This window comes from Chanos chanos, chromosome 1, assembly GCF_902362185.1.
Source record: "Chanos chanos chromosome 1, fChaCha1.1, whole genome shotgun sequence".
NCBI lineage: Eukaryota > Metazoa > Chordata > Actinopteri > Gonorynchiformes > Chanidae > Chanos > Chanos chanos.
The window spans coordinates 32988252-33003395 of NC_044495.1; the positions used below are offsets into that span (position 1 = coordinate 32988252).

At 39.5% G+C, this 15144-nt stretch overlaps 1 protein-coding gene across 1 annotated transcript; it reads left to right on the forward strand.

Annotated features, from left to right (window-relative positions):
• The first annotated feature begins 2471 nt into the window (after positions 1–2471).
• anxa5a (annexin A5a) lies at positions 2472–12379 on the forward strand. The gene is made up of 14 exons (XM_030783531.1): positions 2472–2568; positions 3696–3833; positions 4065–4084; positions 6225–6309; positions 7483–7577; positions 8121–8234; positions 8759–8849; positions 9554–9633; positions 10761–10811; positions 11056–11149; positions 11330–11425; positions 11772–11830; positions 12055–12177; positions 12320–12379. Exons 1-14 carry the CDS (start codon positions 2472–2474, stop codon positions 12377–12379), a joined length of 1203 nt encoding a protein of 400 aa, XP_030639391.1.
• The last annotated feature ends 2765 nt before the right edge of the window (positions 12380–15144 follow it).

Below are 15144 nucleotides of genomic sequence, written 5' to 3' on the forward strand. Positions count from 1 at the left end.
AGACTTGCATGTTTGTCCTGTCTTTCATCTGAACAAAATAGGGTTTTATACATATACATATATATCTTTAACAGGATTTCATTGATGGACTAGGTATTGAGAATATGTCACAGATGAAATATTTGTCTTCGTTCAGTAATTTATGGCACAATTCCACACCAAAACCAGACCTTAATGAGGACCTTAAGGCTACCAAAACATGACTTCTAATTTTAAACAGTGACTTGATAAAGCCTGTGTCAACATAAATACAAAAGCATCATCACATGCGCAATAATGATATAAATAATATTATTTGGAAGAATAATATGAGAAATCCTTTCACAGGCTGTTAAGAATTCAAGTCATTCCTTCAAAACAACAGTGCAGTCTACATTAGTATTGTAGACATATTCATTACATTAAGTTAAGACTGAAGTGTGTTTTGTGCCTCTGCATTGCCTCTAGTACAGACAGATGCTAAACCTAATTTCTCTCCATGTAAGTGGCACGCTGTGCTGTCACGAGCAGATGATCACTGGATGACAGATCAATACTTGTCCATGTCGGAGGTCAAAGGTTAATGAAGTCTTAACCTTTCTGTCTTCTTGTCGATGAAAATGAATGCCTGATCCAAACATCCTTTGTTGAATCCTATATCTTTAAACATGAAACAGAATAGGTTTACACAAGCCCCAACCCACTGCTGACTCCTATGACGAAATAAACTGTCATTGTATCGTAAAAGGGAATAAAAATAAGCTAACAAAAAAAGTATATTATATAATATTATCGTATATTATGTGAGTTATGTTGTCAGTTAGGTCTGATTCAGTATTAATCAATTAATATCTCTCTCATCAATTTTAAATATCACAATTTAATATTTATTATTACATTTATTATTTAATAATACATGTATTATTCTAACAAAATTAAAGAAATAGTCAGAAAAACAAATGGCTCTGGGTTTTGAATATCTGACAATGTATATGTGTGCATGTACTCAGGTAACTCCCAAAATAAAGCAAAGTTTTGAGTCATTGGGGGATACAGGATATACTGAATAGAGTTGCATCCACACACCTGTGTCTGCTAGGTTAAATAAGCAACTAACACCATTTAATGCTCATGGTTATTCCAAGAAATGCAGATCAAATCACCCGCCTTTTTGGTGACCATGGCAAGAGCCAGAGGTCTGAGTGATGCTGAAAGAAGTCTTTGCAGGAGCTCGTGGGGGGAAAAATACAGCTTCCATTCCAGGAGAATTTAAGACACTTTTTAGAGTCTATACTGAGGCACACGGAAGCTGTTCTCATGACTTGTGGTTACCCAACACCCATTTAAAGAAGACTTTAAGTCAATGCAGGGGAGTGAGCTGCAGATTAACAGGTAAGGGAAGATGTCTGTCACCCAGTCTTCATCCACACGGTTTAATAAAGTATATGCTTTGACCTCTCTCCAGCCCTGTCTCATCCTCTTCTTCACTGCGACTGAGAGACAAATATTTCCAGGACACAGAGCTCTGTTCAAGACTGAAACACCTACGTGTACAAGAGATGATTTAACCCTCAAGAACTTTTCCAGTAAGCTATTTGGGAAACAATACTGTTTTAAAGCATGTTAAACTCAAAAAGAATAATGTTAAAACAATATCTCAGTATAGCCCATCCAAAACATATACACATGCTGTATTCTTTTTCACTTTTCTAATCACTAACAGCATATTTTTAAAATATGTTATTAGCTCTATTGCGCCAGGAGCTATGAGCAGGAGCTATTGGTCATGTCATCCGCGATTTCTTGTCGGAAATAGGTTTGATCATGCATGATACATTGCCGGAATTTATGTAGTCATTATCGACATCAGTCCTAGAAAAATTCCATTATGCTGAATTTCTCTTCAGTATAATGCTAATTAATACGTATATTGATAACATACAATAAAAATGGGATAGGCTACTTAGCTTGTAATCAATAAATATGAATGAGGTGGAGAAGGGTTAAAACTTTTTTTCACAGGCCAGCAGCCAGGAACAATATTGTACGCGCTATTCATTTTAAAATCTGTCTCTCTCAATATATATACACACACACAGACAGACATATATACTAATACTAAATATATACTGTATATCTATACTGCACACACACACACATTTAGCACATAGAAATACACATAATTTATTCGCAGCGTCCACACAATGATGTAGGCTACAACACTATTTCCAATACTTGTCGTGTGTGTGTGTGTGTGTGCGTTCAGCCATACCGCAAGATCTCTGCAGGTTCACTTGACCATGCAGTAAGTTATATTTTCATGTGCTGAGTTACAGTCCGCCAGTGCTATAAAAAAACAAGACCAACTAGAAGATACCGGACTGAATTTTGCCCGAGCCGCACCTGATTCCACCATTCAATTCAATAATCCTCCATCTTCCCTCCGAAAGCGTTCAATACTCTTGAAAACTTATCCCTCTCCATTTAATATCATGGCACATCCACGGAAAACGCCAGATGAAATCCCTTATAGGAGGAAGACCTCAGCCAATGAATTTGAATTATTGTCCATCAATCATCAGTTGGAAGGTGGGCTGTTCAGAGCCTGCATTATTATCGTCATTCCCACTAATGTACTTATGATGAATAATATTCCAGTTATTGATTATACATAAGAGAACAAGAGAAGAAGGGAATTGCTGATGCTGGAATTTGAGGACTGAACTTTGCATGAACTCTGAGCTAACTTTCAGAGATAAGTTGAGAGAATATAGGTGAGCTACGAAAATACACAGAGCATCGTGGAACAAGGTTGGTGCAGGTGGCCTGTTTGAAAGGACCGAGTCGTCAATATTTCAGTTAATGGCAAATATGCAAATGATCACAGCTGTAGCCTGCCACTTCAGTTAATAATGGCTGCAATATTTTATCCCGGAGGCGTTAAACCTGAACATTCATCTAAGGTATTGTGGTTGTCGTACCACAAAGTTTTAAACCATTGACCACCTTTATACTTTATGACGATGAATGACTTAGTCTAACTCTGCACATTCTATCAGGTTTTAAATACCTGCATGGAGTGCTTCACGTGAGGTTTGTCTTGTTCAGCGCTACTGACTTTGACTTGGCTGTTGGTCAGCTTGATAGGGCAGGTGTAACTCGATATAACACTTCTTGGTTCGCTCACATTTCCCTTGGGTGCCCATCTTAATTAATGCTTGCTGTTTGGACATGGTGCTGGATTGAAGAGATGTGAATGTGACATCTAACCCCGGTGTACCACTCTCCTGCTTGGCACCCATCACAAGCTCAATCACTCTCACTTCGTCTATAAACAACGGAGATTCCCAGAGCTGAGATACATTTTTATGTTTATTTTGGCAATTCATTTAGGCAAACTGGTATAAAGTATCAGGAGATATGGGTCCTATCTTGAGTGAAAGCTTAGAGCTGAATTTGTCAAACCCACTTGCTGGTCAGGGAATAAAATGCAACGAAAATCCAACAAAATGTAAATTGCTCCGTTTGTTTTCAAATACAAAATTGTTCTAGTTTCTAGATTCTGGGACGATTCCCTGGTTGTGCATCTGATCTTATTTGGTTTTTATTAGCCACGATGATAGTGTCACAACCATTGTGGAGCAATATTGATTTTGGGGAACTGTAGCCTACATAAACATACCGCACATTAAAACGATTATCTACGTCTCGTGAAGACATTGTGTCCAGCGTCATCACTATCGCTCGTGAAACGCACTACTGGACTGTGGGCGTGGATATATTAGACAAAACACAAAAAGCTCCCCCTGCGTTAGTGACAGCACTCTCCGCGGCGCACAGGTGGGCAGGGACAGGTGAGTAGCTGTCTATTTCTTGTTTGTGAGAGAATACCCTAAAGTAAATATGGTATGTGATAGAGTTTTCTTTACCGGCCCTTTGCTGAATGAACGAAATGACAATTAAACTGCCCTGCGTTTGTCATGTGCAATGTCATGAATATACAAGCATTTGTCTGTGTACAGTAGCTGAAAATTAATATTTTACCTGTTAATTTTTCAGACCATTCAGCTCTGATTCTTTGATAGAAGCCTACAACGGCAAAATGGTAAGATTATCGAGTTATATTGTGGCCATGTCTAACATTTTAACGAGCCACCAAAACGTGTTGTAAAAAGTTTGTCAGCTCTTTTGTCATCTAGGTTTACAGACCGTTCCCTTTAATCCAGAAAAGACCATTGAAACAACATTAAAACACTAATGTTTTATTACCTGTGCAGGTAGTGTGAACAAGGCGCATTGAGGATTAGTCGATAGCGATTTAGGTTCTCTGAACATCGCACATACTCGCGCCATTCCTGGACTATAAGAATACTGGTCTCGTCTCACAGATTAATAATCCTCACAATTAGGAGAACTGTCATTTTACATAATGGCGGCTATCTGCTATGGTAATAGCTTTAGTAATAATAGACAGTTACCGCGGGTTGTTACAGTCTCTTCAGCGCGATTGTTGATACAGAACTCTGAGAGGTAGATCTGAGAATATATGGTAATCGGAGATTAAAACTCATGAATATTAGTAATCTGTGCACGACCTAGATTAATTGCCACCAACAGTTATGTGGACCAATCCCAGTTCCAGTTCTAGATTTGAATTTGAACCTGGATTATGTAATAAATTCAGCAGAATTCGCGGAGTAGTTTGATATGTCTGACTCTGATCGACGGAGAGTTCGACCTGGTGCCCACCACCCAGTTTTAGCTGTCACGTAAAGTGAGAGATCTCAGTTGACATGGTGACTGTTGTCAGGCAAATAGAGGTGATGGTAGATTGGGTTACAGCTGATGAGATCTGGTACTGATCATGCTTCTGTAAAGCGTATAGCAGGTCACTGAAGTGAGTATAGTTGAAAGATAAGGCAATGCCCATACATTGTACTGTGCATATCTACAAAGATTAGACACACACATGGTCAGTCATCCATGTTTGGTCTCTGTAATTAAGTGATTTCATACTAGCTGCGTTTTTTCTACTCACGGAATCAATGCCCATATAATTAAGTCTGTTCACCATGCATGTAATTGCCCTATTTCATTCATACATAACATGATGGAGAACAGACAACATAGGAGGACTATCAAGGTTTTGTACATGTATTATTACCTTTTAATTAAATTTTAAAGTTTAATTTCTTGAGACATACCCCATATGCTGAAAGTTATTACTTACAGCTGCTGTCAAATGTTTCTTTTACTCCAATAGTAAACATAGACAGAACCTTAAACTCAACCCTGACCTTTACCCAAACTGTAACGTTAACCCTTTTTTCTCCTTGAAGCCTATTCCTAAACGTAACATGAAGCCTAAACTACCAGCTACCCTAATCTGGATTGTTAAGGGTCAGATAGCACAATCTGTAAATGGTGTCACTTGATTTTTCCAAGAATTAATAGGCCTATGTGTTGTCCCAGCACCTTTCTTCTCAAGATGAGACAATCCAACAACTAGCCAAACAGAAAAGGCTCAGGTGATGTGTGCAGTCATCAGAATGACCTGGCTGATTATATTGTCTACATAGTATGGACTGATATTTCTTAATTTGCATTTGTATAATGGACGAGAAAAAAATGGGCATACAAAGGATGCACATGATTGTCGAAGGAGAGAGGCTGAAGTTTATCATTGTGTTTTCATAACCCAACACAAATGCCAGTTTGGTTTTACACAAGTCTAGCCTAGATGCTCTGAGGCTTGTTAGTCTTTGATTATAGTATCTCATCTGACACTCAGCATCTTATTAACTCATTACTTTTCGGCAGAAATGAAAACAAACCCACAAGCAGCATGTAGACGTCTGAGACTTATCTTTTTTTTTCTTAGTTGGTTTGTTTGTTTTTTTTTTCTGCACAAAGATGCTGCTTGACGTTTAAGCTCATGTTAATAGTTCTCTAGAGAACTACTGATATGAGCTGTAGAGTGCTATAGCAGCGTATCAGTGATTGATGATAAAATGGTTGGCTTCTTACTTTCACCAAACTTTCTCTTTAAATTGATTGCTAGAAGACCTGAATATGGCAAAAATTACACCAAGGGAGAGCCAGATAATAACTTTTGGACTGCAGTGTGCAAAAGCCTCACATATCTCAGTGAATAAGTTGTTTTGTTCATTTGTTGAATGACATGTTATTTTACTCTGCTACAAAAACTCATGTCATCAATTTTGAGTGCAATTTCGGCTCCCCAGGCAACCAGAGGCAGTGTGCGACCATTTCAGAACTTCAATGCAAAACAGGATGCTGAGGTCCTACACAAAGCCATGAAAGGCATTGGTAGGTTAAAAACACTCACACTGGGGAACTCGTGGTTACTGTTTACCTTGTTAATTCACTTAGATCTTCCAGTACATGTAATACTGTCAGGCATCCTTCAGAGGATCTCAAGACCTGAGACAGTTTCGGGTCATTCTGATACAACAATGAATGAATAATGACTTGGACGATTACTTGTAAGAGCAATTTAACCCATCTGGGTTTTCCATATGCGAAAATCAAAGCGATGAGTGATCCAGTTCTGGACCCGGTAACAGGAGCCTCCTAGTCTGGAATTGGCAATGAGATTGGATGGAAAATAATGATGTCATCTTTCTCACTTACTCTCTGATTAGCGATCCCTACCTGGTCCGGTGTGTGGATCATTAACATGCCCATTCAGGGGCGACAAAGTGACCTGGGCTGATTGAAAATCACACTGCTGGTGGTACAGGCCATTTTCTGAATGAGGCTTTTTAAACTTCCTGTGAGAAGGTGTGCCTTAGTATCAGTTTTCAGTCTCTGGAATTTACTGCTCTACTGTCACACTCTACACTCTGAAAAATAAGACAGAGCTGTTGTTTGTTTAATGTGCTTTTCCCCCTCCATTAGAGGGAATGGAAAATTATATATATATATATATATATATATATATATATATATATATATATATGCTTAGCCAAACTCTGTTTGGGTTACATAAAATCAGAAGAACCTATTAAAATAATTAAAAAAGGAACAATGAACAGCTTGTTACCACCCAAAGAAATTTATTTTCGTCAATCCAAAAACAGCGTGTGATAAGGTGGTTTCCTGCAAGCTGAGATGCTACATCTTTTCACAGTTATACATGAGCTGTTCACTTTTACTGCCTGCTCTAGCCAGTATTCTTTTTTGTTTATTACTGCCTTCTCTAGTCAGTATTCTTTATTCTCTTTTTTATCCAGGATATTAACAATGGTAAGTTTGTAATACTAGTGTCACTGGTTTTGACTGCTAAAATTATATGGCTGCCTTATTGATATCATGTAGAGATTGCATAGCCTGCACTGACTTAGTTTAAAAACAGAGGTTAGACAGCTTTTCCAGAGAAGAAGGTGGACTGAAGTACTTTTTTTAAGGCAATGTTAAACTCAATATTAAAGCCCAGTTTGTGGGAAGGTTTATAATCATGTGTTTATAATCCATTCTCAGGGACTGATGAAGATGCTATCCTTATGCTTTTGGCTGCCCGCTGTAATGATCAGAGACAGCTAATCAAAGCTGCCTTTAAGAAAGCCTATGGGAAGGTAAGACATGCATGTCACCCTGCTTTTATGCACTCTGTTTAGCTGCACACGTGTGTCTGACTGTCATGACTGTGAACTATAGAGGTCCTCCTTTAACATTATATCAGCATCTTTTTTTTTTGCAACAGCAACATTTTGCTTGCTGTTTTAGTTCTGTTCAGCATCATACACTGATGAAACCTAAGCTTTTCCCCCATACCCAAATATTGAGTAATACACTTCTTCAGTTTAATGCCAAACAAGAGGTCAGTTTAGGTCCGCTGTTAGCCTCTTCTCTGCTCTGCATAGTTCAGCTGAGTCACAACATAGGAAAAAAAAAGCCTCATGATGAATGTTGAATGGAAGTCAATTCCACACAAACAGTCCACTTTAGTGAGTGATAGCCATGGAGGGAGAGGCCTACCGTAAACCCTGCTGTCAGCTCCTAGCCTCCCCTTCCATTATATTATACTGAGCCATAAGATGTATTATATCTCTCCCTGCCCCTCCACCATCTCTCTCTCTCTCTCTCTCTCTCTCTCTCTCTTCCCTTGTTGCTGTCAGGACCTGGTGAAGGAATTAAAGTCAGAGCTGGGAGGGAAGTTTGAAGACTTGGTCGTGGCTTTGATGACTCCTCCCATAAGCTATGATGCTAATGAACTCCGTAAAGCCATAAAGGTGATATGACACATGTTCTCTTCCACCGTCAGCCTTAAATATTCAGACATGTCATTTGGCAGCTGGGCAATGAATAATCCTAAATAATTCCTGACCTCACTGTGTGAGATTAGTATGTTATCACCCATTCATTATTTTCATAGCCTCATAATTGGATATTTTGGGAGAATCTGTAGATCCTGTATGCACACCCTTATAGCATCCTTGTTCAGAAGAATGGGGGCTATGCACAATGTTATGGTCTCATGCTTAATTTGTCAGTTTTGGCTTATGCTTATTCACAGTCGTCTCTGTGGTGGAAGCAAATGGAAGAATCCTGTCTAGTGGGTGGGAAACGAAAGCTCAGGATGGTGTCTTTGTGTTTTCCTCAGTATTCTTTTTTCATGTATATTCAGGATGCACTGCATTTCATGATCGTTCATGTTGTTTTATTGTACATGTAATGACACAGAAGTGGAAATGCTATTAGTGTGTAATTAAAAGCTTGGGGCATATGTCATTTGAAACATTCCTGTGTGTTTTAGGGGGCAGGGACAGATGATAAAGTTCTCATTGAGATCTTGGCCTCCAGGACAGGTGACCAGATAAAGGATATCATCAAGGCATATAAGAAAGGTAAGAGTTCACTTTTAAAATACACAGCAGAATGGTGGCGGTCACCCCTGGAACTAGCTGTGCAGCATAAACACAGATTAACAGTACGAATTTAACACTGGTCCTCATTACAGCTGGTGTTAACATGATGATATTTTGAAAATAGGTCAGGGGTCGCCAAATGTTTATATATCGAGCGTCTGGGTGAACACATTTATCCACTGGTACCAGACCTGTCTGGTAGTGGGTACAGATCCAGTGAACGACAAACACAGCTTAACATGTGAATAAAATGTGTGAGTTTGCTGTATGATTCTGTTCTCATCCCCACATAATGTCTCTCTACCCGCGATAAGGATTAGACCTTTTTAGCTGGAAAACTGGCTTCATAGCCCTACCCTTTTGATTTTGCACTTGTCAGATAAAAAAAAAACACAAATAAGTTAACCTGTTCAGGCTAACCTTGCCGCCTCCCTTCTTAAAGATGATGCCTAATGTCCTATGCCATTAACACCTTGGACAAAGATAAAACGTACAAGTCATCTGACACAGACACCGGAGAGGGAACAGCCGTCCTTTATCCAGGCTAATTGTTTTGGTGACTAAAACCTTTTTCAGAACAAAGCCGTTCCAATTTACGTTGATTGAAATTGTTAGGTGGCTTTTGTGTGAGATGAGTGTAAGCTATCTTCTCACGTCCCTGTCTCGTGTTTCTTGTCCTTCAGAGCACAGTGGTAAACTGGAGAAAGACATCATGGGAGACACATCAGGCCATTACCAGAGGATACTGGTTATTCTTTTACAGGTAGAGAGGGGGGAGGGCCCTGACGTAAGGAATCAAAAGCTTCAGGATAGTCACACACTCATTAGATTCAACCAGGGAACAACAAAAGAAAAGAAATTATATCAAAGATTACAATGATACAAAACACAAACTGAAAGCTGTCTGCCCTTAAAATCACTATGTACTAATGCAAACCGTGGCGTGATCAACCACAAAGTGAGAAATAGACTCAGTGAGCATGGCCTGACCATAGAGAGTGGCCAACACCTGGCTGTTTAGAGAAAACAGGCTGGGCTCTCCGATAGAAACATGGAGCTCTTGGGAACAGTTGCCTTGGATAATGGAAGAGGGGGATGTATGTGTCCAGATAGCTGCAGAGTATGTTCCAGTCTATCTCTCTGATAGCCAGTGAGGGCCTTTTGCTTGTTATTGCTCCTCCACATGCACACACACACACACACACACACACACACACACACACACACACACACGAATGACATACCTGTTGGGGTTATTTAAGTACAGCATAGTTGTTCATTATGACATCTGTTTAGTATTTCCTGTGTCACAGTTTACCAAGCTGCTTCAACAATATTTCTTACAACTTATGCCAATAAAGCCTTGTTGATTTAAACTGAGTTTGAGAGAGAGAGAGAGATGAGTAAAGGCATGAAAAGCAGGTGAGTGGAGGAGAGATTAAAGAAAGGTTAGGGGATTAGAAACCTAGCTTTCAGTGGGAGAAGGAGAGATAGGAGATGAAAAAGCTTAGGGGTTACAGAGTGTAGACTGACAGGAAGATATAGGTAAGGAACAGGTGAAGGTCAGAGAGCATTGTGGGAAAAGATTGGAACAGAGAGAGGACAGAACATGATGGATGGGTTGAGAGAGAGAGAGGGAAGGGGGGGGGGTCCTGTGTGAGTGATAATAGGAGTGCTGGGGTGATGTCACCTGTAAGTAATTAAAAGTGGTCTAAAAGTGCTGTTGTTGAGAGGATCAGATGGTGCTCAGCCATACAGAGCCTGTAATGTAATATCACAGACTGTCAGGTTAGCGAAAACTCATCCCCCTTGTTTGAGAAAACAGACAGATGAAAGCCTACCATCAACACCCTTTGACCTCTGACCGTTGGTCTGTGTCCTTCCTCTCAGGGAAACAGAGAAGAGGGAGTGGATGAGAGCCGAGTGGAGAAGGATGCCAAGGTAAACAACATGAGTTGGCATCAGTGATATTTAATCAATGTGTGAACCATAGAACACTTCAGCATTTTCCTGTGAGTGAGTGATAACAAGGGGCCTGTATGTCACAGTTCTGCCAGCTATTTGTTAATCTTCTTATTTTGGGCATGTCTGTGGATGGCTTACCTTGTTGATATGTCTATAAAATGTCAGATGTGGAGGGTTACGCTACCAGTGTAAAACATATTGCATGTCAATTTTGTGTCAGGAGCTGTTTGCAGCTGGTGAAGAGAAATTTGGCACTGATGAAGACAAGTTCATCAACATTCTAGGCAACAGAAGCGCAGAGCACCTGAGAAAAGGTGTGTGTCTGTGTCTGTGTGTGTTTGTACGAGAGAGAGAGAGAGCGAGAGAGAGAGAGTCAGAGAAAACAGATGAGAGGTAATGACTGTTGATAAACTGTTACAGGTGAAGTTTGGAGGGCTGTAATTGCTAATTACTCTGTGAATCAGACTTGAAGACATCATTGACTTTCTTTGTAGTGTTTGATGCCTACAAAAAGATCGCTGGGTGTGACATTGAAGAGAGCATTAAAGGAGAAACCTCTGGAAACCTTGAGAGTACTCTACTGGCAGTAGGTATGAAATTCCCAGAAATTTGTCCTCCAAAATTCAACTCTGTACCAAGGGACCCTGAACATACCATTGACACAGTATTGTATAATATAGTTGCAGGTCAGACTTCATATATATAAAACTGCTAACTTCTCCCTACTGTACCTTTTTGTAATATGAATATGACCTAATGAAGTGCCAAAATGCATTGTTATTCCAGTCAGGGTGTATAACCAAGCTTGCCCATGCTGAATCTTAGAAGTACACTGGGTGCCAGGGGTTCATGCCACTTCACTTCAGGGTTCTAAAGTGAAAAACTGTCAGCTGTAATTCTCTACGTGACACTTTTTCCCTCTCTCTCACTATGCAGTGAAATGTGCTCGGAGTGTGCCGGCCTTTTTTGCTGAATGTCTTCGTGAGTCGATGAGGGTAAGTTTTGCATTCGTTTACGCGGGATTTTCCGTTATGTTAAATCAACATTTCAATTTTCACAGTCAATTTGGTCTCTATTTTAAAACATGTAGATGTTGTAGTGAAAATAGAACCATGTTTGAAGATTTTGTCACATTTTAAAGATGTTCAAAGCCATGAAGTTTCTCATGTGCTGTGTCTATTGCTTTGTCTGTTTGTTTGTTTACTTGATGTGAGCGCAGCGGGCAGGTACGGATGATGATACTCTGATCAGGATCATGGTGTCCAGGAGTGAGGTGGATATGCTGGATATCCGGGCAGAGTATAAAAAGATGTATGGAGAATCTTTGTACCGTACCATACAGGCGAGTCTCTCTCCCTCACACACATGCACACACACACACACACACACACACACACACACACACACACACACACACACACACACACACACACACACATCATAACTGTTGGAGTCTGACATGTGTGTTTTCATTTTGTCTGTAGGAGGACACTGCGGGAGACTACAGGAAGGCCCTGCTCTACCTGTGTGGTGGGGATGATTAGTAATAAGCTGTTTGTGTGATTGTTTATCTTTAATATTATAATAATGTGCTCTACACACTACACACACACCCATACACACACACACACACACATTCATTCATTTCCTGTTACTTACTGTGTGTTTTGAACCTGTTTGATTTTGTAGTTAAGAAAAAGTAACCATATGGTGTGTCCATGTAGTTAACACAAATCACAAAAATCCATGGTCAGCCGCTGGCAAGAACAACATGTCAATTGTTTGCCAGTTATCAGCTGCTCCCTAAATGGAAATAATAATTTGTTTTTCACTCATTCAATAGTGTTAATGCTCATTCATCCAGTAGTGTGTTCATTTGTGTGTTAGTCCCAATATTTTTATGATTATATTTGGGCATTGTATGTGACAATTTGAAGTAAGAAACAATACACATCTCTGACTGTCTCTATTTTAATCATTAATCTCTCAGTGCATGAATGAATACCTCCTTCAGTCACATGCATACTTATTCAATTTGTAATAAAGGGCACCATCAAGTTGCAGTGACACACCAAGTTTAACGGTTAATTTGGACAGGTTTGGGTTCACATTTGAAATTGCACTCTGTGGCCACTAGATGTCACAATTGTCATGATTGGTCAAGTTTTCTTGTATCTGATGGTATCAGAGCAATTAGACTCTTGAATTGTTGCCCTTTGAATAATGGCCAGGTTTGACTGGTTTGCTCAAAATAGTGAAGAGGAGATATGGTTACTGATATTAAAAGGGTCACTGAAGACAGAAAGCATCTGATATCAGGATTACACTTTAGTGGATTATGTCTCTACCAAATCTTCTAATGCAAAGAACCAGAAGTTACACAATTCAGCCACTTTGCACTGTTTTACATGAGACAGATATGACAACTCACCTCCTAAATACAGCCAAAAACTTGAGAAAACTAATTAAAGTAAATCCAACTAAATCAAACTTTTTTCTGACTGGATAAGATGTTTGTATGGACTGTATGGTTTATAGGCATATTACTTTGTCTTGAGAAAAACTTCTTTAACAGCTAAACTATCTGTTGTGTAGTTGTGTAGGGCTTGTACTACATCATTACTCATGTCATATATACATATATATATATGTCTGTGTGTGTGTATTTATGTATATGTATGTGTGTATATGTATGTGTGTATATGTGTGTGTATATATATATATATATATATATATATATATATATATATATATATATATATATATATATATATATATATATGTGTGTGTGTGTGTGTGTGTGTGTGTGTGTGTGTGTGTGTGTGTGTGTGTATCTATCCATCTATCTAGGTTGTACTTACACTCTGATAGTGTCATTGGCGTTTATGTGTTACTGAATGGAGATAGACTTCCTAAGGTAGTCTATAGTCCTTGATAAGGCCCACAGTAAAACCATTATATAGCCTGTGTCCTCATGATGTAACGTAGTCCGTTTTTATTTCAATCAGGCTGTGTGGCCAAGCCAACCCCAGCCATGAATAAAACCATGAACTGTGAATACAAACCGTGATACATGTGAGCATATACTATTAATAGAAATAAGTCTGTCGTCATAGCAATAACGTGCGTATGATACCAAAGCCCTCATTATGTAATGAAGTGTTGCCAGACAGAGTCGTATGTCACATTACAACACCGATGTGTTATGTTATGCAATGTTTCAGTATTTTGACAATATCTGAACTTTCCTGTAGTTGAGGAATGTGAGCTCATATCGTAGACTTGCTTTTGGGAGGATCTGGCCGCAGGGTTACACGTTGAAAAAATGTCAGAACCGTAAAACACACCACAGTGTTTAAAGACAGACCTCTCAATGCTCAGAAGTGGCAACAGCCACATGGCACTCAAACGGTCGCCACGGTAATGGCATAAATTTTCAGACTAAAAAAATCTAAAGCATTAAACTTGTTTTCCGGTGTATTGTGGTGTGTTCGTGAGTACGTCCTTGAGAAACAATACAAATCCCTAAATGACCGCGTAGCGTCAGATTTCAACGTTACAGTGAGAGCGGTAAGACCAAAAACTTCCAAACAAAGTTCATAACTCAGCTGTGTTTTTGCTTTTGAAGTTTCATCACGCATGCATTGCATGTTCTCCGGCATTCCTCTTCTGACTCCCTGCACCGTCCTGCAGTCACTCATCCACTCAGGTGTAATAATTAACTTTACCCATGCTAATGATATCTGTATGATGGACTTGTGTGAGTGGGTATGCTGTACATAGACTACAGCGAAAGACATTTTGTGTGCTATAACATTACTGTATGTACTATAAACTTCTCCACTATAATATGGCCTAAAGTCCTAACAAGGCAAATTTGAGACTTAAATCGTCTTAGTGAGGTTTCAGTGCTTCGTGTGTGTGCGTGTGTGTGTGTAGACCTCTCTACAAATGCAGCTCCTAAACCTCTTTACTAAACCCTCTATACTGGCACTCTCAGAATCATAGTTTAAATCCTTTTTTCTGGAAGACCCCACTGTTCGAGTGTGAGGGGTCTTTTTCATATAAAATTTTAAGAGGGTCAATCCTTCATCCAATCAGAATTCAGGAGGACAGGGTGTGGAATCAGGCCACCTCAGTCCATATTGAGAGAACACAGCAGGACCCACCCATCCACCACAAAGCATGAGGAAAAGCTGGATTCCTGGAGTGGAAGTATGTTAGACAACAAAGGGGTTTGATTTAACCTGAAGGTGGGGTCACCACTCAGCTTGCGTGAGTGTTCGTTTTTATATATAAGTGTGTGTTA

What these genes read in the sequence shown, in the direction of transcription:
- anxa5a (XM_030783531.1), top strand. Translation starts at nt 2,472, where the DNA reads ATGGCACATCCACGGAAAACGCCAGATGAAATCCCTTATAGGAGGAAG. An exon ending in GCACAGGTGGGCAGGGACAG is followed by an intron (nt 3,834 to 4,064) that starts GTGAGTAGCTGT and finishes ATTCTTTGATAG; the next exon opens with AAGCCTACAACGGCAAAATG. An exon ending in GAGTGGAGAAGGATGCCAAG is followed by an intron (nt 10,812 to 11,055) that starts GTAAACAACATG and finishes ATTTTGTGTCAG; the next exon opens with GAGCTGTTTGCAGCTGGTGA.